Source organism: Urocitellus parryii, chromosome X (genome assembly GCF_045843805.1).
Source record: "Urocitellus parryii isolate mUroPar1 chromosome X, mUroPar1.hap1, whole genome shotgun sequence".
NCBI classification, from domain to species: Eukaryota; Metazoa; Chordata; class Mammalia; order Rodentia; family Sciuridae; genus Urocitellus; species Urocitellus parryii.
The window spans coordinates 14,421,026-14,446,986 of record NC_135547.1 but is presented as its reverse complement, the minus strand read 5'-3'; the positions used below and the strand labels follow the sequence as shown (position 1 = coordinate 14,446,986).

Genomic DNA, 25,961 nt, shown 5'->3' with positions numbered 1-25,961 from the left:
AAATGGTAGAAAGACTACTAGAGCACAGATCTCTTTTGTGTAATTTGATTGCTGAATGGGAATGAGATTTCCTTGTACCAATCTGAACTCTAAGTAAGTCCAATAAATGTACTTGAAAGATTGAACCTGTTAATATGAATGTCTAGACTGTAGATTATCTGAGGACATTGACTTTATCTACATAATTCAGTGTTTAACTCCCGTTTCTAATATAGTTAATGACACCTAATGGATACTCAATAAATATATGTTGAAGGATAATCTTCTTTGAATGAATATAAAGAGTTTATTCGGTGCGTATTTGGGTATACAACAACAAATATTAAACAACTTTTTTTTTTTTTTTTTACTTTTTGTGCACAGGACAGAAAACTGCCTGTACATGCTATGTTCACTTTTGGAACACAGATTTTAACAATTATTAATGCACAAAATCTTACATATCATGCAACTCTATGCCAAGATTCCAACTTTCTTCCATGCAACAGATATGAAGATCTAAATGGAAACCTAGCTAAGTCTTAAACACTTTTCCAGTAGCAGGTATAATATATGTTGTTTAGGGGTAACCAGTCTTAACATTTCCTTGTACACAATATTCACGTGCCAAATACAATGACAGGAGGACTTGTACATATACAGAGAAGACTTTTCTTATGTTAACAACACAAAAGACAACATCACATTTCCACAGTTCCTGTCTTACACAAGAAGCCACAACAATAGTTTAACATGATACACAAATGGAATTAAGAGAAATCTACACTTAAGGATATTCTTTTTTTAAAGTTATCTTTACTGACCAGGGTTGACAATATAACTTAATTTCTACTCACAAAGTACAGCACAAGAACTTGACCAGAATACTACAAATCTAAATAAAATAATTGGTAAAATCACAAGAACACTGTTACCTTGAGCCTGAGATGCCAATTCAGATTCAACCCTGAATTTGGTTGATTTGGATTAGGTGACACAGAGAGTCAATTAGAACCATTGAATTCAGAAACCATAAAGTTGCACTATATGAAAGTAAAGAGTACAGTTGAATGAAGCATAGATAGAAAACATTAAGCCAAGAAAACAACACTGTTCACATAATTTTGTTTGCCCCTACAAAACATTTAAGCAGTTAATTTTGTTTTGTTTTGTTTTTGAAGAACAATTGTGGTCTTTAAAATTTTCTTGGTTGGAGAGCAAATTTTGATCAGCGTTAGTGCTGTGAAATATTTTTGGTTGTCATCCCCAACATATACGTAAGATTGTGAGAAAATTTGGCAGTCCTTCTCCCAGGTTTAGTTCATTGATAATGCTTGGCATTCTTTTGCACAAGCTTTATCTAAATTTCGGGGCTTTAGTATGGATGATTAGAAGGTCTAATGGCAGATAGAATAGTGAATTCTGCCTGTTTGTTTGGTAAACGTCACTGACAAATTTGAACTTTTGGGTGAAGGACTGCTAGAAGAATTCAACAGCACCTGGAGGTAAGGTTCTGTTACAGAGCCCTTGTTTTGCCCTCACTGGCTACGTTGATTCATTGTGGCTCATGGATTTGCCTCCGTTCAGCACTCCGGAGACACTTCTGCTCTTGGTTGGGGTCCCACTTCCAGATCGAGAGAACTCCGTGAGATCGTGCAGCGATGGCTCCTTGTACATGGCCACTGAAATGCACATAAAGATCGTGTAAAAGGCCTTCAAATGAGCACATCAATGTATTGTAGCTTTGAAAATTGCTAAGAGAATGGATGTTAAGTGTTCTCACCACAAAAAGAATATGCATGCTATGCAAGGCAACAGATATGCTAATTAGCTAAATGTAGTCATTCCACAATGGATATATTTCAAAATATCTTGTCCATGAAAAATATATACAGTTTCATTTGTCAATACAGAAATAACTAAAAAAAAAAGGGAAAACAAAACAAAACAAACAAACAAAAAAACTGGGCATATCACTCCACATTGGCCAATTGTTCTTCCTGCCAAACATGAAAAATGCTGGTTTCAAGTCCTCATTACAGAGTGGATGCGATCAGATGAAGCAAAATCTGGTCTTGATGCAGTAGTGTGTCAAGAATTTTAATGCCTAACTTCTATCACTTATGTTTATATATGAGAGGACTGATGAAAAATGCATTTAATAAAGCTCTTAGAAGTTTAAATATGATCTACAGCATACTGTGCAAGCCAAATATTAAAGTTTAAAACATCTTAAAATACCGATTTCTATCATACTTAGAATGAAATTCTCCAAGAGTCTATTACCATATTTCTTGGTGCAGTAAATGTAGCAATTGCTACTGTTGGATTGTAAATAGCAGTACTAGCTTATACTTGTAAAACATAACATGCTAGATGTTGTTCTGAATTCTTCACATGAATTATCTCATTTAATCTAGATAAGATTCCTATGGCATAAATACTCTTACTCATACTTTACAGATGAACTTGAGGTACACACTGATAAATAGCCTTTTTAAGACCATTAGTTAGTAAAAGTAAAGCCAGGACTTGTACCCAGGAAGTCTGGCTCCAGAAAATGTGTTGTAAAACATAATGATATGCCGATTTCAATGGGGGTGGCATCATTGTGCCCCTACTTTAAATTCTTATTCTAATCCCAGTCTGGAAAACTTCTTTGAAATCTTCTCTTTGATCTGCATTTTCTGTGCCTTGTTTAACATATCTCACTACTTCTAGTATCCCTGTGTTCCATAGCCATTTCCTAACTTTTGCCTTTCCAATTTGCTATTAATCTGCTAGTAATGACTGGAAAACAAATTTATGAGTGAAAATTCTTGGGACCATATTGTTGGGTCTTAGAAAGGGCCCTCAGGAGATATCTGATAAGTGTTAAGTATGTGCACATTTTTAACATCTATGTTTCTTTATAGTTACCCTTTTGGTATAATTTGGGACTCTTAACTTTCCTGAGTTAGCAATTTAGCTACTTCTACTAGAAGTTACTGATGTAGATGTACAATGGAAAAAATCAGGAGACTAACTAACATTGCCTTAATATTTCTGTGACTTTTTCATTATTGTCCTAATGTTTTGAGTACTATAAAATGTAACTCTATGTATATTAGAGTTACATTTTATAGTATCTATGTATAAATGCCTTAACATAAATAAATTTCTCAAAGTTTTTATCAAACTTTCAAAAGTATAATAATCGAGTTAAATTAATATTTTTGGTACTATAACCCATAGTTCCTACAGTATCAACTTTACCTTTTAGTGGTTTGGGCAGAAAATGAGCTGCAGGCTTGTTCTTCTTCACATGGTTGCCTTTCATGATCTCTCCTTCTTTGTTCAGACCCAGATACCACCCTCGGCCTGACTGCTGCTGACGGTATATCATCGACGAATAGGTCACATAATAATTTTCAAACACCGATTCTTTGAATTTGCACTCAGGTGTGAAATGTTCCTGCAACAAAAGTAAATAACCAAAATCTCAATATTTGTAGCTATGAATTTCATGTAGAATAACTTGAATCACCTTTCAGGGGTTTAGGACATACTTTGTTAAAGCTTGTATGACTGCTGCTCTATTTTAGTAGCATAAACTATTATCATTGGAAACCAATAGACTATATATAACATTTCACATGATGTTTTAGGAAAAGACCTAAGTGAAAGTGCTACTGATCAATGATTAGTTCTCTCTGTAATAGGTAATGGGGAAATGAGAAGTAGCCACGTAAGTATAATATATTGGACAAATAAAAGAGCCAAATTTTGAAACAACCAATATAAAGCTATACTATGGAGCTTTGCTCCATTCAAGAATAAATATGAGAAAATAAACAGTCAGTATTTGTACTTAATTTTCATGGATTATCAAGTTATTATACACTATGATTGTCAGTTGCCTGAGGCAGAAACCTGTGTTACAATGCTGACTGCCTATATTTCTAAAAGGATGCTACAAAAAAGGCTACCTTTTACTTCAAGACAAACTAAATTGATTTTTTAGATTATTGGACCTTGACTTTAAAAAGAAAAAAATCCTCCCCCCACCCCATTCTTGCCTTATAGTACATTTACAAGCAAATCAATATAGAAGCAAGGAATTTACAGTAATTCTACAAGCAGACATGAGAGAGCAACCCAGGAGACTCTGAACCCTGGAATGTGATTTTCTGTCACGTACTTGGCCATGTTTTCTTTGGACTGGGCCATACAAAGCCACAAGAACTTATCGGGTAGAAAAAAATAGCCTCTTTTTTAGTATATGTGTACCCATGTACACATGCATGCACACAATAAATAGCCATTACAAATGACCATTTCTAAGTTGAATAATTGAAAAGCAGATTTTAATCTGTAAGTAATTCAGAGAGTAGCAAAGTGTTCACTGAGAATGGAAGATAATGAGGAAAATGCCAACTGAGCTACCTGTGATACACATACCAATGGAGTGCTATCAGATTTTTGCTAATATTTTATATGATATCAGGAATAACTGTTGATAATACCCCCAATTTTTTAAACATTGGATTGTAAGCCTCTATCTTTTTTCTAAACATTGCCTCTATAGTCCTTCTTTTTTCATTTTCATATTAGGTATCATTTTTTAAAAATATTTTTTAGTTGTTGATGGACCTTTATTTTATTCACTTATTTCTATGTGGTGCTGAGAATCGAACCCAGTGCCTCACACTTACTAGGCAAGTGCTTTACCACTGAGCCACAGCCCCAGCCCTAGCCCCATATCATTTTAAGCAATTGTACACTAGTTGAGCAACTACGTCTGAAGTACACTTAAGTCACTTCAGCAAAGAGGGGCATATTCCTCAGCTTTTCTCTAAAAGTTAAGCACCAAAGCAATTTTCTTTCCTCTTTTTTTCCTTGGAATTCACAAACCCTATTTCATTCAGTTATCAGTCTTATTCTCCCCCACTGGGCCTCCAGACTGCATGAATTTCAGTATCCTGAAGGGGTGGGACATTGCAGCCTAGGTACGTACTTGACAGATCCTCAGAGGAGTTACACAAATTCAACCTACTCAAGAAGAAAGGTACTTCTAAGGCAGCTGTCACATGGTAGGAACTGAAGAGTTCTATATACAGGCTGTGAAAACTCTTTGTAGGATTTCTTGACATAAGGAAAGCCAAGGTATGTCTACAAAGAAATCTGACTAGAAGTCTCATTTTGTCTAGTGGTGGGGCCAACTGCATAGAACACTGCTGAAATTCGTTGGGAATTAAATAATTTCTAAAAAAGTTGCCATCCTTGGACAGTGTGGACTGTGCTTTCATAAAGAGTCAGAAAGCATTTAAAAATAAAATTGCTGGAAAAACATATCATCAAGGTGGGAGGTACCATTTAGCCTCATGAACCATGTATAGCTGACCACAGAATGATGAGATGAGATTATAATTGTGTTCTAAGCTAGATCCTCAAAAAGAACTATATTTTAACATCTTGTGTAATAGCAGCATTAATTCATTGATTTCATGCACATTTTCTAATAATCCATGTGTTTAGGTGGTGCTAAAAATTCATAGGTAAATAATATGTCCTGCCAGATGGCTTATTATGAATTTGCAGGAGTCAGGCACGTACCCAAATGACTTACACACAAGATATGCTGCCCTAAGAACAAAAGGGAAGCATCAAATAGGTATTGTATGAGAACAGAGGAAGTCAGACTTAATTCTGACTGGGGGACTGGGGAGAACTTCACAGAGAAGGTGTCATTTCATTTGAGCCTTGAAGGATGGGTAGGAATTCAATGCAGAAGAAAAGGAATGATACTTCAAGTACTGTGTCACACTTACTCTCCCTACACTTTCCCTAAATTTCCTCTCTTAGTAATTGGAATCATCTATGTTGGTAGTTGCTTACACTAAAAGCTTTACATTCATTTATACACTCTCCAATCCATGATCCATGACTTTCACTTCCTCATTGCCACTGCTCTAGTTTATGCCTTTGTAATCTCTTTATTGGACTGTTGTAAGAATCTCCTAACTGGCCTTTCCTCTGCTGGCAGATTTGTCTTCCTAAAGCAAAGTTCCCTTCCTCAGGAAATTTTGATGATTTCACCACGCCTATAGTACAAATGACAAACAACTTGGTGTGGCATTTAAAATCCTCCACTATTCAGTCACCACCATGCCTTCCAGCATCTTCCACCAGAGAACCATATGTGTTTCTCCAGATGCTATTCATTTCCTTTATTTGGAAGGTCATTCCTCTTTTCTCTCTACTGGTTTCCTCTCATCATTCAAGGCCTTGCTCAAATACGAGTAATTTGGAATCATATATAATCTGTCCCAATCTGAGCTGATTACATCTGTACCTGGGCTCCCATAAACTCTATCTATATGACTAGCATGGCTCTGAGATTTAAACATGTGCATGATTAGCTACAGATGACGGGGAACTCATCTTATTTCCAAATCTATCTTCTCCCCTCAAAAATGACAGATCCTACTGTCTAGCTCATGGCAGACCAGTTGATTATTAGACCACTCAATTACTATTGATAGAATTTGAATTTCAGAGAGTCATATTTAAATATTAGAAATTCCAGGACTCCGATGTGTCAACCAGTAAAATGTCTGCAGGGATTTCCTTAATGTCATAGAATAAAATCAGCTGTCTGTAGAAGCAGGCTGTCATTGCACAGGCAGATCCCACATGTGTGATTTAATATCTGTTAAGAATAACATGACACCTACAATATTAGGAGGAAAACTTGGCAATTGTTACAACTATTGGAAAATGGCAAGGAAGGACTCAATGAACTGAATGCTCTGTCACATCCTGGAAATTTCTTAGTCATCCTCACTAAATTTGGACTCAAAAGCTCAGTAGAGAGAGAAAGAGAGAGAGAGAAAAAAATGAGGCCAAAAAAAGAATGTTGAAGCAACCAAAGGAGTGTTCTGTTCTCTATGTGTGACACTTGTCATTTCATCCAGTGTGGGAATGAGTAGGCAGAAGAGGTTTGATTTTATCAAATGTGGAAAATGTGAGCATCCCACCCAACACAGAAAGGTCCCCCAAAGGAGACAGGGTGCAACTGTACCTCTTTATATCTTAGCAGTGATCCCTATAAACAATAAAAATTCAATTTGACACAAGCCAGAAAGGTCCTATTCAGGGGAGACTAAATAGACATATGCTAGGAACCAACCTACTTTGATTGATTTGGAGATGCTCACTAGCACCCTGAAAGAAAGAACCCTAGTGGTCACATATGAAGGACTGAATGAAGAAAGTAATCACTGTGTTCTAGAATTAATAGGCACTAGATAAATATGTCCTATTAGAATGAATAAGTGAGGTAAATAAAATGTCCCATATTCCATGCATAATCACTAAGAAATTACTTGGCATGGGCAAAAAGGAAAGGTGCTTTATAACTTTTTCTACACAATTTTCTCTTAAAAGTTATTTACTGCCTTTGCATATCTGTATGGGAGAAATAACATCTTCTTAGTTCATGGAATAATTGATTTGTCTCTAATATCTTTCCTCTATATAATTGTCTCTATTCTATTTCCCTTAAACTTCAAGGTTTGCTTTTTTAGTGAATATTGAAACTTTTATCTGTGGAATCTATACCAGCTACTTATAATGATCATATTTTGAGTAAGGAATGAGGATCTACAGTTAGGGAACACGTGGACCCAGGAGTAAAATATAACACTGCTATTTTGCCAATTTGCTCACACTATTAAAGGGGAACAATTTGCAACCCTGCTATGTCAATAGAACACATCAATAGAACATATTGAGAATTTTTACAGCCACAGATGTTAATGTCAGCTGCTCTTCTATGGCAGATCAGACCTCCACACAGACTATGAGAGTTAAATGAAGAAGGCATTAGCACAATCAGTAATGTGGCCTGGGTGCAAATAACCCCAACAGTCAATGGTGTGTCAGGAACATATTCACCTGAGTATAAAGGGCTATTCTCTATTATAGTCAGAAAAAGCAATAGGGCCCTGGGTTGTCCCAGGCACTGAGAGTAAGATGTGGGGAGCACAGTTATCTTTGGCCTGCTGCAACTGGAGAAAGTCAAAAGCATGGGCTGTGAAGGTGGCTTCCCTGAAGGGAGCCAAGCAAGGGCCATGTCACTCAGCCAGAGGGTGTGTAGCTACACCCTCAGCAACTATAACCCAAAACACGAGAGTCAGAATATATCTGTATATAATTTATATTATCTCAGTCCTTAAATACATCTCCAATATTAAAGGATACTCACCCAGGCTAAATACCTTCCTGATTAAAGTTAGTAATTTTGTAAACATAGGCCTTAACAATAGATTTTCATCCTTTTTTCCCCTGGTCTTGTATTTTCAGCTATGACACCACTACTAGGTACCAGCATTTCATTTAAATCTGTTTCTCAGCAGGATGGGAAGCTTTGAGAATGGCTGTGTAGACTGTAAATGTTTCCTTTTAACATATTTTTCCCCAGAAGAAATATTTTTTTAAATGAGCTGCCCTGATTCTCTTGGATCTAGAGAGAGCAAGAGTCTATTGAAGTGGTCCATACACAAAATGGCAACACTAAGCTCCTAGACAGTAGGGGAAAGCCTGTGATAACAGTATTACACATTAATCACTTTTCACATATGTGTATGCTATGCTAAGTGCACACATCCTGGTACAGATGAATGCTTTTCAAAACACTTTATTTAATGCACATGTAACATTTTTAAGGCAGGCACCACAGAAAATGGAAACCAAAATATTTTATAGATGTATGAGTGAGCATTAACAAACTCTGATAATGAACCTAGAAATACATGATTTCCTGTTTCCAGCAGGTTCTTCATTTTAATTATTCTACATTTCCCTTCAATGCTTCCACTTCCCTCCCTTCCCCTTCTCTCTTCCAATGGCCTTATCGTCCAATTAATTTAAGAATTACTGCCAATAGCAAGGGTCACTCTTCTAATTCTGATCCATGTTCTGATGATGATTAATTTTCTATATTTAAAGTGAGCAGGTTATTTAAGCAGGTTTGACTTATGTGTGTCAATTATTCCCCAGGCTAATGAAAATCATAGGCAGATTAAAATCAGATTTTCAACTCTGTAAAAAATAAATAAATGGAAATTTAATTAGCAATAATCGCGCCTCGGATAAACCTCATTGGCTACGATACTGCCACTGCGCAAAGCTAATAAATGGAAATTTAAAACATAGATCAGACCCATGGGGTGACAATGTAGCTACCTATATTCTCTGTATAGGCTTGTCCTCCATCAGTGATCTCAAAATCCAGGACTAATTATTATATTCAGGGCTTTCATGTTCTCTCCCAGGGTGTATTTGATGTGAATGAACTTCATTATCATTGAGTTCAAGGAATGGGAAGGGATAGGTTAGGGAAGAGAGAATCAGTACTTACCCAGTACACTGTAGCTAAGCAAAATTGTTAATTCATGATAAAAGTGCATGGTTTATTCACAGATTATGAGATACTTGAGGGCAGTGCATACTATGAAGCATAGCTAATAGTATAAATCCAAAAAAAAAGGTAAAATATGGCATTACATTTTCCAAATGAATAGAGAAAGCTATTTTAAAGGACAGAGCTTGCCTGCCAGGGCAGAAAGAATAGGTAATAAAAGGAGGAAAGTGGCCTAGAGATACATTCAATATTTTTGTTTTAAAGGAAAAGAATGGAGGGAGGGAGGTAGGAAGAGAAGAAGAAAAGAGAATAATAAAGCATTGTTTTCTAATGCTTAAGCAGCAAACAAGAATAAAGACACTCCCTCATAATCAAGACATAGGCACAAATGTATACTCTTGGTTTTTGGATATGCAAATATTTAAAGTAAATTTTACTCATCTGCTTTTTGTAAAATGTTAAAAAAAAAAAAAAGTCTACCAGTCCTGCTCACCTTATTGGGTTTTTGTAAAAGGATCCAATGAAATGATATAGTGAAAGAAACTCTGAAAATTATAAAGCTCCATAAACATGAAATGTAGGATCACTTCTTATAATACATGCCCAGAAAATCAGGACAAAATAAATAAAATCTCTTTTGTTTGCAATACTCTTTTTACTATGGAATCAATTTACAAAAAAAAAAAAAAGCCTGTATACATTTTATTAACATGGAAGAATATAAATTCTGCCAAAAATTAGAGCTGCACATTAATTACACTTGGTGTTTAGTGTTCTCCTCCAAGCTTGCTTCCCAGAAAACAGTTTTGTCTCGTTTCATTTTTCATTTCTGTCTGCAGTAGGCTGAAATGGCTGCAGTGCTTCAAGCCACAACACTAAAGAAATGAGGTGTTTAAAATGGGCTTCATGAAATATCCTGCTGCAAAATGACTTAAAAGGTACACATAGGCAGGCATTTGAGAGTAAGTGCAAATTATAATTAACAATATGCATATGGGGCAATTTTTCCTCATTGTTACAATGGAATTTCTTAGTAGTGTTTTTTATATTCCAAGATATTTCATAGACATTTTAATTTACTTTAAGTTGAGCCCATAAAATATGCCAAAACAGTATTGCTTTATTCTCTTAGTTCTTTATGAACAAAAATAAATAAACTATTGAAGTGCCTGTCACAACCCATGGTCTGTTGAAAACAGAATTAGAGCCCAGATAGCATGATATTTTAGCCCCAGAGGTCATTTAGACCTTTGTAATGGATAGTTTGGGATTTTTATATATTTCTGAAAAACAGGGCCATGTGTTAGATTATCCAGTCTGTCAAATTTTTAAAAGCAATTTCTTTTCATAAACACACTGAAATAAGCTAGAAAACAGAATAAACAAAAATCATAATGCTTTACAGAGCTAAAAGGATTATTTTTGTCATGACATAAAATATATGATCCAGAAGCTGGGGTTGTGGCTCAGTGGTAGAGCACCCATCTAGCACGTGCAAGGCCCTGGGTTTGATCCTCAGCACCACATAAAAATAAATAAATTTTATATATATAAAATATCCAAAGGCCTCATTTAGCTCCAAGCCTGGTCAGCAAGTGCAGTATTAAATGGAAGTAGCTTGCTGATATTTGTAACAAAAAGGGATGGCCCACATATCTTTAAGCTGTGTGATTGGCACAAGGCAAGTTAGTCTATCCATACTTTCTGGAAGAATACAGATTGTTTAGGCAATCCAATTAGGTGGCAGAAGAAATACATGATTTTACATGAAATATGTTCCAGAAACTAAAACAAACCAAACCCCAAATTAACAGAAAGAAAGAAATAATAAAGATTAGAGCAGAAATAAATGAAAGAGACTAAAAAACACAAAAGATTAATGAATTGAAGAGCTAGTTTTTTGAAAGAAAACATGAAACTGATGAACCCTTAGATATCCTAAAAGAGAAGCCTTAAATCAATAAGATCAGAAATGAATAAGAAGATATTATATTGACAACACAGAAATACAGATAATCATTAGATTTTTATGAATAATTGCATGCCAACAAGCTTAGTAACCTAGAAGAACTGGACAAATTCTGGGATGTATACACCTTATCAAGATTGAATCATGAATAAATAGAAAACCTGAATTGACCAATAATAAGTAAGACTGAATCAGTAATAAAAAGTATCTCATCAAGGAAAAGCTCAGGACCAGATGGCTTCACTGATGAGTTCTATCAAACATTTGTAGATCTAATAACAATCTTCTTAAATCATTTCAAAAAATTGAAGGGGAAAAATTCCTCCAAACACATTCTATGAGGCCAGCATTACCCTAATACCAGAAACAGACAACAAGGACACAACAAGAAAGAAAACTACTATCCAATATGGTTGATGGATACAGATGTAAAAATCCTCAACAAAATGCTAACAAACAGAATCCAACAATACATTAAACAGATGCTCACCATGATCAAATGAAATTCATCCCAGGGATGCAAACATGGTTCAACATATGCAAATCAATAATCTTGTTAAACCACAGCAACAGAATGAAGGACAAAAAACATATGATGATCTCAAAAGATGCAGAAAATTCATTTGATTAAAGATAACATCTCGATTTTAAAAACCCTGAAAAAATTAAGTATAAAAGGAGCCTATGCAATAAAATAAAGGCCATATATAATAAGCCAACAGCTAACATTATGCTGAACGGGAAAAACTAAAAGCTTTCTAAGATCTGAATCAAGACAGGATGCCCACTTTCATCACTTTTGCTCAAAAGAGAATTGGAACTCCTAGCCAAAGCAATAAGGCGAGAGAAATAAATAAAGCTCATCCAAATTGGAAATGAAGAAACAAAACCATCACTTTTGCAGATAATACGATTCTACAGATAGAATATTCCAAAGATTCCACAAAAAATGGTAGACTAATAAATGAATACAGCAATCTTGTAAGATATAAAATCAACATACAGGAGTCAGTAGCATTACTGTTCACTAATAGTGAATTATATGAAAAAGAATTCAATGTCCCCTAAAATGATCTATACATTTATGAAAACTCTATCAAAATGCTAATGGTATTCTGAATAGAGAGCCTAGAAGTAAACACAGCCATCGATGGCCAATTTATTTTTGACAAAGGGTCTAAGAACGTACATTGAAAAAGGCCATCCTTTTCAATAAATAGTGCTGGGAAAATTGGATATTCATATAGAAGAAAGAAACTATACTCCTTTACCAGTAACAAAAATCAACTCAAATTGATTAAATAATTAAATAAAAGACCTGAACTTATGAAACCACTAGAAGAAAACATAATGGAAATGTTTAGGAGATGGGAATGGCCAAGGATTTTTTTATAAGACCCCAAAAGCAAAGAAAATAAAAGCAAAAATAGAAAAATTGGATTCCATCAAACTAAAGTGTCTGCACAAAAAAGAAAGCAATCATCATAATGAAGAAACAGCCTACAGAGTAGGAAAAATATTTGCAAACTATATATCTGACAAGGAAGTGATATCCAGAATATGTAAGGAGCTCCAAAAACTCAATAGCAAAAACCAAGTAACCAATTTCTAAATGGGCAATAGACATGAATAGCTATTTCTCAAAAGAAGACATATAAATAAATGGCCAAATGGTATATGAAAAAGGCTTGACATTATTAATCATCAAGAAAATGCAAACCCAAACCACAATGAAATATCACCTCACTTTAGTAAGAATGGATTCTATTGAAAAGACAAAAAAAAAAAAAAAAAAAAAAAAAACAAGTACTTGTGAGGAGGTAGAGAAAAGGCAAATCTTGCACACTGTGTTAGCAATGTAAATTAATAGAGCCACCATGGAAAACAGTAAGGAAATTCCTCAAAAAAATAAAAATAAAAATTGATCTACCATATGACCCAGCAATCCCACTACTGGGTATGTACCCAAAGAAAATAAAATCAGCATGTCAAAGAGAGGTCTGCCCTCCCACATTGATTGCAGCAATATTCACATTAACCAGTAAATGGGAATAATCTTAGTGTCCATCAAATGATGAATGGATAAAGACAATTTGGCACATATACACAAAGAAAGACCATTTTGCCATAAACCATGAAACCCTGCCACTTGCAACAACATGGATGGAAATGCAGATCACTACGTTAAGTGAAATAAGCCAAGCACAAAAAGACAAGTGCCATATTATCTCACTCATGTGGAATGTTAAAAACATAGACCTCATAGAAGTTGAGAGTGGTATGGTGTCTACTAGAAGGGAATGGCTACTAGTGGAATTGTGGGTAAAGCAGAAGGCAGGGGGAGTGATGAAACATTGATCAACGGGCACTAAATTACAATGACATAGGAGAAAGAAATTCTGGTGTGCTATTTTACAGTAGGGTGATTAAAGATAGGAACAAACTACACATTTCAAAAAGCTAGAAGAAAGGGTTCTTAATGTTTTCTCCATAAAATTGATGCTTGAAGAGATAGATAATGTTTAACCTGATTTAAACATTACACAATGTGTACTTGAATTGAAACATTATTTAGTACTCCACTAATATGTGTGATTTTAGTATTTTATGTATATGTTAAAGAAAGAACTATGTTCCAGGGAGACTGTGTAAGCATCAAGTTATTTTTTAAAAACACAGTGCAACTTACTGTTTACGAGAATTAGCAGAAAAAAGTATTTTTTTTCTAAATAAAGAATACTTCTATAAGGGGAATAAGTTTCTAAAACTTTTTTGCTTATTATATGTATTAGCTCTGCATATTGGCATTTTTAATGGTAGAGCTGACCTACATGATTTGGAAGGTAGATCACATATCAGAAAAAATTTTCTCAAAATAATCTTTTTAGCTAGTTCCTAGAGTTAATTACCCTGGTGTTTTCTAATTTGTGGCAGTACTTTTCTCTGTAATAACTTCAGAGTGTGATCTAAATCTATCTGCAAGAAAATGAGATCTGAAGTACTTTGAGGCAGCAGAAGAACAAGCTTAGTAGGTTGTATCTTTTCAAATAGCTGATGCTGGCACCTGACTGAAAACTGAAAGCCTAGGAACTCTGGAAAATTTTTCCCAGAGATCTGACCAAGTGTCAGGCAAAGGAGAAAGCTTCTTTTCCTCCTACAGCAATTGAAAACTTCTGGCACAACAGGTAACCAATTAAGAAATAAAATCATACCAACATAGGTACAGAGGATGCTTTGATACTTGAGGAAACTTTGAGTTTCATAATTGGATAGAGGTTATATTAAACTTGATAGGGTCTGTCTCTGTAGAAGTATATCACTTACACAAACTAGGAGTCTGCCTTTTCAAAGATTTCCAGAGGAGACTTCTCTCTTTTGTACAGGTAGAAAAGCAATGCTGAACGAAAGACTGGTAGCTCCAATGGAAATCAGTAATGCATGCTTCCACTGCAAAGTAGAAAACCTGGTATCACAGGACAAGGGGCAAAGGCCTCATGTATACACTGAGGATGAGAAGAGTGTCACAGAGGACTATTGGACTGCTATATTGCATGATCTCTGCATATTACTTCTGAGGACAGGAATCTTTCTTATAAAGGTAGTGCATTTCCATAGTCAACTGCCCCTTGAAATGAGCTATATGAGAGGATGCTAGGCTGTCACTTTCCAGGAGTCTGAATGGAGGAAGTCAATTGATTAATTTAAGATCCTCGATGGAATAATTTATTCTCAACTACCACTTACTGAATGCCTACTGCATGCTGAGCACTCTGGCAGACCCCTTTGTGCATATAATGATCTGATTTAATCTTGACAGCACCTCTCTGTAATCACTTCAGCATGGATCTACATCCTTTGGTCTGAGAGAGAAATTCCCCCACCTCATAGGTAGAAAGAAAAAAAAAACCCAGAGGAAAGAAACCCTTAACAAGTCCTTTATTTATAAATTCAATTGCAAGTTCACCTTTTCACCCAGTTACCAGTAACTGTGTAGACAATAGCTTCAATGTCAACTGCTTTCTAAATGTATGATTCCAACATGAAGGTTCAGCCCTTCCTCTCATTTGTGTGCCCTGCCCCTCGAACCATTGAAGAGATCTGTTTGAATCTGTACTCTACCTCTTTCCAGCTTTTTGAAACCAGACAATTTACATTGTGCTCTGATCCTGCCTCTGAAATATGGGAAGTAGTATCATATGCCTCAGAGGGAGGATTGGAGAGGGCATGAGAAGTGATTAACGTGTGTGTCAATGTTCAGTGACCACTGGATCCTTTGCCCTGCCTTTCTGTTTGTGATATATGAGAATAATATAGTTTCCCTTCCACTTCTCCCCACCTTGGAACTGCTATAAAAATTAGTAGCTGTCAATGAAGATACATGAAGTAGAGGACCACCTTTCCATTTCTGTGAAGGGTTAATGTTACAGATTAATTGTACCTGTGAGAATTACTTTCAGTTGCAATTCCTTTTCAAGGGTAACAATACATAAGCTTTCAATTTGGACCTAAAATATCCTAAGATTCTAAAACTAGAATTACTATAATGTGTATCAGTGAGCCCACATGATATTAAAGGGATCTCTGAGATAATCCAGTATTAATGGGCCAAATGACATTTCCATGTCTCATTTTAATTTCTATGCCACAAAAAGTACAACATTATTATCTCACTTCTTTTGTTCTAATCCACTGTTTCACTAGTTCTACTTTCATAATGTAGGCTACCAATAAAAACAATAATGAAAACCCTAATAGTACCTTATGTTTAAGCAGTGCCTGCTTTTAAAGTTTCCTGCAACTGCTTGAACATTATGTTATGGCATTCAAGTGACAGATAAGGGACAGTTTAATAATGATGATGATAACAAAGGTAATGATTATAATGAATTTTGGTAATTCTTCTTTTTCAAAAAATGTTCTCTAAAGAGCTTTTTTTAGCATCAAAGAAATGGAACCAGAGATGCTAATACACTGGAACCTGGCATTAACAATTTTTGCTAGAGAATGAATCCAGGGCAGGGAAGCAGTTCTTTCTAGAGAAAGATAAAATCTGTTTAAGGTAGCTGGCACTGGCCCCTGAGAGGCCCTTATTCTGGGGCAACCTGCTCTCTAAGATGCTCCCCTGGCAGTAACACACTGAGCGTCCAGTAGCCTTAACTGGCCCTGGATTCCAGAGGGAAGGACAAATTGTAACACAGAGCAGAAGCCAAGATACTTCTTCCTCTACCATACCAGGCAGCAGCTTTCCATTTTTATTATATAAATCTGTCCACTTAACATTCTCCTAGATCATTCCAAGAATAGTCTATTCTTCTACTGCAAAATATTTACAATTGTACTTCAGCACATTTTAGGTTTTTTCTTTTCAGTGACTTTCTCTCTACCCCATAGGTTTTTAAGGATATTTGCTGAAACTAAGCTTGTGCCTTTTTGGGTGCAGATGTGGGCATCACATACAAGGAGAAATCTACATTAATCTAGCCAGACTTAATGTGTGTAGATTTGCATGCACATGTGTGAAAGAGAGAGATGGAAACAGGGAGAAACAGAACACAGAGAAATAAAAATAGAGAAAGGAACAATTGTGATGACTTGGTTTTTCCAATTCTATAATTCTATGGTCTTTGAGAATGCACCCCCAAAATGTTAGTGGGGAAGATGAAAAGATAAGTTGTTTTCTCTCTGTTGGGGAAGATGTGTTTCTTATCCACAGTACTGGCTGTGCTCAGAACTGGAGTAAAATCTGAGAGGCTGCCACAGACAGGCTATGTTCTTTAGTGAAGTTAGCATGTATACAGGAACCAGAGACAGAAGTAACCCTATTTCTTCTGGGAGATATCCCAATGCACAATGCACATCCATCTCTGGGAGGAAAAAAAAGGAAACTCAGGTCTCTTGAGAAACTAAGAATTGATGCACAGAAGTCCTGTAAAAGTTAATTAAGACACTTTGAAATATGAATGTCACTCTCATAAAGTGAATCACATTTTCACAAGGGACATGTAATGCTTAGCTGTGTAGCTGCCCTGAAGTAATCAAGATGATGGTTACCTATTTATGACCAAACTGCTATCACCTGGGATGCTATTTATTATTATCAGCACCTTATATTATGGTTATGTAGAAAGCACTGCAGTGAAACCTTAATTCTTAAAAACACTGCTTTATAGGATTGTGTCAAACAAGTAGATAGCTATAATTCATAACTGAGCTTCTGCAGCTTAGCTGAAATTAAATGTTTTTTTTCTGTATTTCCTGAGATGCTGCAATATTTTGTGTTAATATTTTTAAAAAGCATTTGATGACATTCAATTTTGAAATAGGAAAATTATGGTTCTTTGTCAAAATATGCAATTTAAACTTTCAAATATTTGTTACTTAAGTATCACCTTGGTTGAAAACACAACAATGAAACAATAGAATATACACTCTGAGACTATATAAAAAATGATGACTACTTCACAAGCTTTGTACAACCATTACCTATTGGAATAATTTTCAGCTTTCATTTTCAACTGTGTAGACTGTTAAAGCATCTGACTAAGAGCAAAAAATGCATAAATTATCCCTCCAGGAGCACTTAAAACTTAAGGTAATTATATAGCATAGAAGTGGTGTCGAATGCAAACAAAATAACAATTCTACAATCACTCTTTAAAATGATTATTTTCCTGTTATCAGTAATCATGATCACTAAAATTCCTTCTCTTTACAACTACATTCACAGGATCAATTCTTACTTTGTTCTTTTACCATCAAGCTCATACAGCTGGCTCTGAAAATTTGCATGCTATAAAAGCTGAACTAGACAGCTAGTAGAGATGAATCCTCCAGTTATATTCATGCTGCGAACAGAACCGTAACACTCCCTTAATATATCTTATCATTGCACTTTTATACTAAACATGCATCCAAATCAAGTCCTATTTTTTACATTCCTCCTGCTCAAAATCTTTTCATGGCTCCCTGCTGCCTACAGGATAAATTGCAAACTCCCTGGCCCTCCCAAGGCCCTCCACAATCTGGCACCTGCTCTCTTACAACTCTAGCATAAGATTCCTCAACTCAAGCCAGAAAGGAGAAATAAGGCCAGGGCAAAAAGTAGCAGAGATTTTTTTTCTTATGAATGGAAAAATATCTCCAACAAACCATTTACCATGCTTCAGAGGCTGGGATACTCACTGTTTACAGAGATACTCACTGGGCCACAAGGAATATATAACTAATCATTCCTACATTTCTTTCTTATGCTCTGCTTTATTATATTTATATCCTGAAAAATGATTTGCACCTCTGGAACACCCAAACTGTCCTATATCCTGGTACTCTGCACTGTGAGTTAGCAGACACTGTGCTCATATAAGGGCTGCCACCAGACATGTAATTCTTTGGGGGACACTTGCTAATAATCATCACCTCTTCTTTTCAAAGCACAAAGAGAAAAAGAGTCAAACGTCAGCATGTCAGAAACCTCCAGGCTCAGCTTTGGCTGGAATGCAAAAGCACTTAACAATTGATTATTTTTGAAGACTTTTCACAGCATCAAGGAAGAGGGTAATGAAATTGTATCTGAACAGAAGGAAGCTAAATTATTTATCTCATACTAATCTTTACCAGATGGCTGGTGATGAAAAATCTATACTGGCAAATATGCTGTATATATTACCTTAAAGATAATCAGGGGAACTAAAACTTTAAATGTTCACAATATATGTGTTATTTAGTCTTATGTCTCTCATTGATTGCATACAAAGGTTCTTTGGTTCTTCCAAGTGTACCTGACTAGTATAAAATAAATCACATCACCAATTTCTAAGCACATTGTCTATTCAGGAATCACATACATCAGCAGTTAGATTGCCTTTCTCGTTTTAACCTCTCAGATGTAATAAATGTGATAGCTGGCTATGTGATGGTGCCTACTATATCCTTCAACAATCAGGAGGATGCAAACAACACTTCTTCCCCACAAGGAAGAGAAGGATGTAGCCCTTTAGGGATAATGGTCCTCAGAATTAAAACTTCCTCACTGTGCTTCAGGAAGAACTGATTCAATGCTGCTTTCCAACTAAAATAAACACATTTTGTCAGTTGAAGGAAAGGTGACTACTAGGAAGGAATCACACTATACCAGATGTACATTCTTTCTGTTTCCTGCCCAATTTATGTCTCCAGGGGCGAGGGTTGTGTGGGTTTAACATCCAATTCTTCCCTGCCCCATCCCATCATAGATCCATTCTCTCTTTGCTTTGAAACTTATCAACAGGGAATGGACATGGACTTGTTCTTTGACTCTTAAATTCCAACTGTTTAGAAAAAGGAGAGAAGACAAGTGTGGGTTCAAATCAAATATTTTCAGATGAGCCTAGCTATGCTATACTGTTTCCTATGTAAATCAGGTAAAAGTTCTGACCCCAAAAAGGAATTGGTTTGTGTAAAGAATCACAATGCATGATTTGCCTAGAGGGTCAGAACTTCTCTGAACATCTTTGTATAATGATTTTTTTTTTTTTTTTTGCAGAATGTGCAATAACACCCCTGGATGACTTACAAAGACTGACTATTCTGTATACCATTGTATGGAGAAGTTACTTGTTCAAGTCAATGAAGATTTCTTGATTGCCAAACATGTGCACTGGTTTCTAGATTCTGCAAGCATAGTGCTCAGCATGTGGGGAATTAGCATGTGTCTGTTCAGACAGTTGTCCAAAGTGCACTTCCCAAGGCCATACAACAGACACTTTGGTTTCACTGAAGTTATATTTTTGGCAAATGACATCTACTGAAGGAATGTTTAGGAAAGCTGAGTATTTGTTGAAAATCATAGGGAAGAGGAAGACACAAGAAAATCATAAGCCAAGTGACCAGAAGAAAAGGACAATATCAAGACTCTGAGCAAACACTAACTTTCAAGCCTCATAGCTTTGTGGGGAGCTTCACAGCCTAAGCTTAGTGGTTAGGGACTTTGTGAATTTTCTAGAATTAGAATGAAATAGAAGTAGAGAAATTAAGCAGCTGTGAAGCCATTTAGAATCAGGATGTTTAACTCTGTGCAAACATCAAACTGCTTGTGCGAATCCAGTAGAAAAGCAAAGAGATGGGTGTGCAAACAGCAGTCACTGGAGGACAGACATTCACACAAAGGCAGCTTGAGAATGACTGTAGATTACTTGCTTTCTTGGCAATGTTAACTCTCTATTCTTCTAAACAGACTCAATGTTTAGACACAGTTGCTTACAGTATTTTGAAGCAATAATAGCTTCGATTTTCCCTAAGCTTAAAGCATAGCTTAGTAGTAAATTAGGTGCTTAGAAAGGTGCTTTACTTCCTTGAGGACACTGGGCCATCATTTAAGGCATAATATGCTTGCCTCGGTTTATGAAGATGCTCCTGACTCACTTCAGTGGGAGTTGTTCTTGCACTGCTGATGGTGGAGTTAAATGAATGTACTTGTTTTTTCCTTATTGCAGTATGGGTGGGACAGCCTGAGCTAATTACACTTTCTTGCCAACTCCATTGTGACCCACAGAGCAAATGTTCATGATGTTTGGTTAAAGTTTGAAGTTTATTCTGTGGCTTTGGAACAAAGCAAAGTCACTGAGATTAAGTAGAGAAGTGTTTGTGGATTACTTGACAGCATTCTCTAATTGACTATGTTAGTTGGACATTGGTACCATATTAGCCATAACTGTAGGGAAATATTAATTAGCAATATAAGATATAAGTCTGATAATGTCACTCCTCTACTAACACCCTCCAATAGCTTCCCATATCACTCAGTTAAAGCCAAGCTCTTGCCTTGATATATGTCACTGATATGATTGCTGCCACTTCTCTACACTTGGGTATCACTTGCCCTCTTTTTTATGTTACATCAATAACGCTGGATTCCTAGGTTACCCACTGAACATGTGAAGCACATCCTTATCTCATGATCTTTGAACTTGCTGTTACATAGGCCTGGAATGTTTCCCTCCAGATACCCACATCAACCTTTCCCTCTGATCCTTCAAATGCCTCACGAATACAGAGGCTTTCCTTGACCAGCCTGTGTGAAAGAGGAACCTCATGTCTCAGACTGCACTATTCTCCTAACCCTGCTGATTTATTCCCCACAGCAAACTATATATTCATTTGTTTGCCTAATGTCTGTCTACCCCTCTAGAACATAAGCTCCATAAGTACAGGGATCATATTTTGTTCACTGCTATATTCCAGCATTTGGAACAGTGCCTGGTGCTCTGTATTCATGCCAAAAAATTTTTACTGAATGAAAAGATGGATAAGTCCTGGTGGCCTGGCGGATTGAAGGGACTAATTGTTCCTGATTATTAAGGTCTCTGCATAGTTGTTAAATAATTAGATTTATCATAAAATATTTAGGCTCCTTTTGAGGTACAGCTATCAGGGCTTTAATTTTCACTGTGGTTATGAATTGCATTATAATTATAAACCAGCATCTCTATCCAAAGCAACCAAATAAACTTTTACTAATACTCTTTTGAGCTAAACATGAAAGGCTACTCAGAAAAAAGGGAGAAGAAGATGAAAGGAAATAGCTAAATACCTTTGAAAAGTGTGCCAACAGGTAATTAATCATTGAAAAGAGCAAATTTTGATGGCTACTAAATTTCAGGGGCTTTCCTCAGTAATAGATGAAGGTGAAGTCCTCTCCTCAACATATTAGAAATGTCTATTCATTGTACAGGACAAAAGAATACATCTTTCCAAAGAAAATGCTGTAATTTTAATGATTCAATTAAGATACATTAAAGATTAAAGCATTAAAACACCAAGAGGAGCTTAGCCATGGACTAGTGCTTAATGCTGAAGTGTTTCTCAGGGATAGGGCTTAAAACCTGGCATTACTTGTGCTTAAACTGCTCTGTATAGACACAGAGATCTCAGGCAAATATACATAGAGTAGGATTCACAGCTCATTTCTTTTGCCATGGACCATGTTTTGTCTTCAATTTACCAAAACAATTTTTTTTTTTGTAGAAAGAGGTGCATTAAGTAAGAAAGAAATGTGACAACTTACTAATTACATACCATGGGATAAAAAAAAAGTCACTACAGGATCACAATTGTGATATTGTTTACAGAAGGGACTAATTTGAAAGAGAGCAGAGTGAAGGAGAAAGAAGAAAAAGTGATTTGGGAGTGGAGTATAGCACTTGCCTAGCATCAAGTGTGAAGCCCCGGATTTGATCTCTAGCACTATAAGGAAAATAAAAAGTTTACATTGTGAATTACATTTCACAAAAATAAACATTTAACTTTGTTAATAGCAGGCAATGGAAAATGTTCTGTTATTCTGCTCATTGACTGGCTGTGGCTATGTAAGGTAAGTGTGCACTTCGTAGGCACTTCAGGATTCCAGGGCACTGTGCCTTGCTGATAAGTAGACTCAGAAGTAACTAGACATAACCAAATGCCTGGCATGGGTCAGCCAGGAGCAGAGGTTCAGAGCCCTGATCTAAATATAATGAAGTGACTTGGCTGAATTCCCTGCAAGACAGTCTCTTTTGGATATAAACTAATGAACTAGACACTTTTTTCATAAGAATAAGGCAAGAAGCCCATTAGGCCCTCTAGTTCTTGTCTCAGAAACATTTATTTGAAGATACACCCATTTCAATCAACTGTCTCACTTCACTGATTTTGGGCACACTGGGAAAAGGAACAGTGGATAACAACATGCCCCTCAAACAATCCTAACTAAAGGCTAATGGCAAACAGTTCCAGACTGCTGTACTGTACACTCTTTAACTTCATTTTGAACACTATGTTAAAGCAAGTTTGTATACTGGTTAAGACAATAGGTTTTAAAGTCAGTAAATGGAAGCGCAACAGTTAGAATTGAGGACTAATTCAGTAATCTTAGGCAAGTAACATAGCTTCTGTGCCTCAGCTTCCTCATATTTAAAGTGGGAATAATACTATTTTCAGAGGGTTTTCAGCAAGATAAAATAGGTTAAGGGCTATTGTAAAGGGCCATCTGGCCTATAACGAGGAATCAAATTTTCTAAAGCAGATTTTTATAAATCCAGGAATGAATGGCAGTAATTTAGGATGTTTACATTTGTATAAAACATAATTACTTTTTGCCGGAATAAAATATCAACATATTTTCTCTGGATATAAACCCAGGAGTGAGGTGGTGGAATCATATGTTAATCTATTTCCAGTTTCTTGAGGGACGGCTACACTGTTCTCTATAATGGTTATACTAATTTACATTCCCACCAAGACCATATGAGAGTGATTACTAGATACTAGAAAGGGGAGGTGATGAATAAAGGGAGGCTGGATTTGTTCAGTGCATGCTGTATGCATGTCCTGAAATATCGTGCTGAACTCCATTACTATGTACAATTAATACATGTTAATCCAAAATAAAATTTTAAAATATCAACACAGTGGTGGCTGCTAACAAAATCATATGGGCCCTACATATAAACCACAGCAGGACTATTATTAGCACCTGCAGGCAGCATCAAATCTGCTTCACAGTAGATGATTTAGGTTCTCAAAATGGGATAGTGGCAGGTTTTGAAATTCTGTAACTCAGTTTTTTTCCTCAGTAAAGTCTATTTTTCAATCTATGCTTAATCAGTCATTCTCAGAGCATACGTGAGGATCTTCTACCTTTAAAAATTTAAGCAATATTTCCTAAACATCTGGCTGAGAAATCCCCAGAGGAATTCTCTGGAAGTGCTTCTCCACGCCTCTGCTCTTTCTCAGCTTTTGAGGAGTGAGGTCGCTTCTTCTGTTGCCAGGCAATAAATTACAAGAGCTTATATTCTGATAGTGGCCTCCAAAAAAAAAATGTGTTTCATTCTAGTGCACCTCCTCCTTATCAACATCCCAGTTCCTTGGATTTTTCTTACTGTTGTTTTGTTAATATTCCCATCTAAAACACTGTTAAAATGTTGCTTGGTAACAGTAATCTGTGCCTGATAGTTTTCACTTGGGAGTGGTCAGATCTTACTTTAGAAGGGATCCTAGAGTAAGCATCAATTGTAATTAGCCATTCAGTGTCTCTTTCTTTCATTTGAATGTTAAGTTCAGACAAGGCAGGGACTACATTTGGCAAGTACAGGGCAATCAGTGGATTATTGTTCAATTAATGAATGGATGCAAATATATATGTAACTATAGTAAGCTACTTGAAAATGGTAAAAGAAATAGAGATAAAAAAGAGCAAGAAACACATCTGTTCAGAATTTTACTAACTGGTAAACTAAATGAGAATCTGGGATTAGGTAGACTTGATGAACATATCCATAATAGGTGGAGAAAGTGAAAAGTAGGAAAGACATAAGATGTGTTGACGGGGTAGGTTTGATGCATGTGGGGTTTGGTTACATGAGAGGGAATGTGCATTTTAGAAGCTGCTACCCTAAGTAGATTTTAACCAATTAGTAATGGTACTGCATAATGATGGTGAAAGTATAATTATTTTAAAGGATTTGTAATTAATGTCAAAGTGTTATTATCATCTTGCAACCAACCCACAGTTAATCTCTGGAGCACAATCACTAATAGTCAGGCTTTGCATCTATTCATAGCACTTATGTTGATTATACTAACCAACATAAGGGGGTATAACTGAACAATGTACATCATCTTTGGGGTCCACTCTCACTCTGTAGGAGTCAGACCCTGTGATAGTAGAACATGTCATTCAACACTTACTGAACACCTATTATACATATGAAAAGCTCACACAGTATGCTATGCACTAGAGATACAGTAGTGAACAAGCTATAATCATTTCCTGCCCTTTTAGAATTTATAGCCTAGTTAAAGAAACAGGAGAGATAAATGTGCAAATACTGTTTGGGAAGATGAGTCCTGAAGGAGGTGTAATCCCAATGTACTAAGGAGACCTTGAGAACACAGAGCTATCTAGTCAGGAAATTTGCTGCTGTTTACTAAGAGCACACTAGGCCCAGATGCATCAGCCATTTTATCCTGAGGGCCACTAGAAAGGCTTAGACATAAAATGGATATTTAATAACAGAAATGGCTGCTGGGTATGGTACCATATGCTTGGGATCCCAGCAACTACAGAGGTTAAGGCAGGAGGATCACAAGTTGGAGGCCAGCCTCATCAATTTAGTGAGACCTTCTCTCAAAATAAAAAATAAAAACGGATGTGTTAGATGGCACTTGGTTTCAATCCCTAATACTGCAATAATAATAAAAGATAGGGCTAATATTAACTTTATACTTACAATATGTCAGTAATGTGCATAAGTCTTTATATACACATATATGTAGGTAATAGGATGAAATATCATATGTAGATCACATAGGCATTGCCAAGAGAACAGCAGAGTTGCCTTGGGAAGTTTTCTAAGAAGGCTTTTTTCTAGGCTGTCAGCTCCTCAGAGCTGAGGTGCTGACAGCAAAAAAGAACAAGAACTGTCCTGTGGTACTCTCTTGGCTGGCAAGGAGTTCAGTGGAGCTTGTTAGAGAAGCAGTGAATGGCAAGACCTATAATAGCTATTCTGAATTGCCAGTCCCCAGAAGCACAGGACTCTAACAATAGCAAATCTTCTGGCAGATGCCAGTATGCAAGTATGATGCTTGTGGGAG

General features: G+C 36.1%; 1 protein-coding gene and 1 pseudogene across 6 annotated transcripts in view; both read right to left on the bottom strand.

Moving 5' to 3' along the window:
* Positions 1 to 251: 251 nt before the first annotated feature.
* Positions 252 to 25,961, bottom strand: part of Fgf13 (fibroblast growth factor 13) — a 522,252-nt gene continuing 496,542 nt past the window's right edge. For 5 of the 6 annotated variants that reach the window (XM_077793712.1, XM_077793713.1, XM_077793714.1 and 2 more), the window contains 2 exons: positions 3,235 to 3,433; positions 256 to 1,661 (listed from right to left, as the gene is read on the bottom strand). In XM_077793712.1, the coding sequence (XP_077649838.1) occupies positions 1,525 to 1,661; positions 3,235 to 3,433 (336 nt within the window). In that variant the 3' untranslated portion in view covers positions 256 to 1,524. Of the gene's footprint in view, positions 1,662 to 3,234; positions 3,434 to 25,961 lie in introns of all 6 variants that reach the window. The other variant, XM_077793717.1, reaches the window with a different exon arrangement.
* Positions 9,024 to 9,153, bottom strand: LOC113185211 (U4 spliceosomal RNA; annotated as a pseudogene).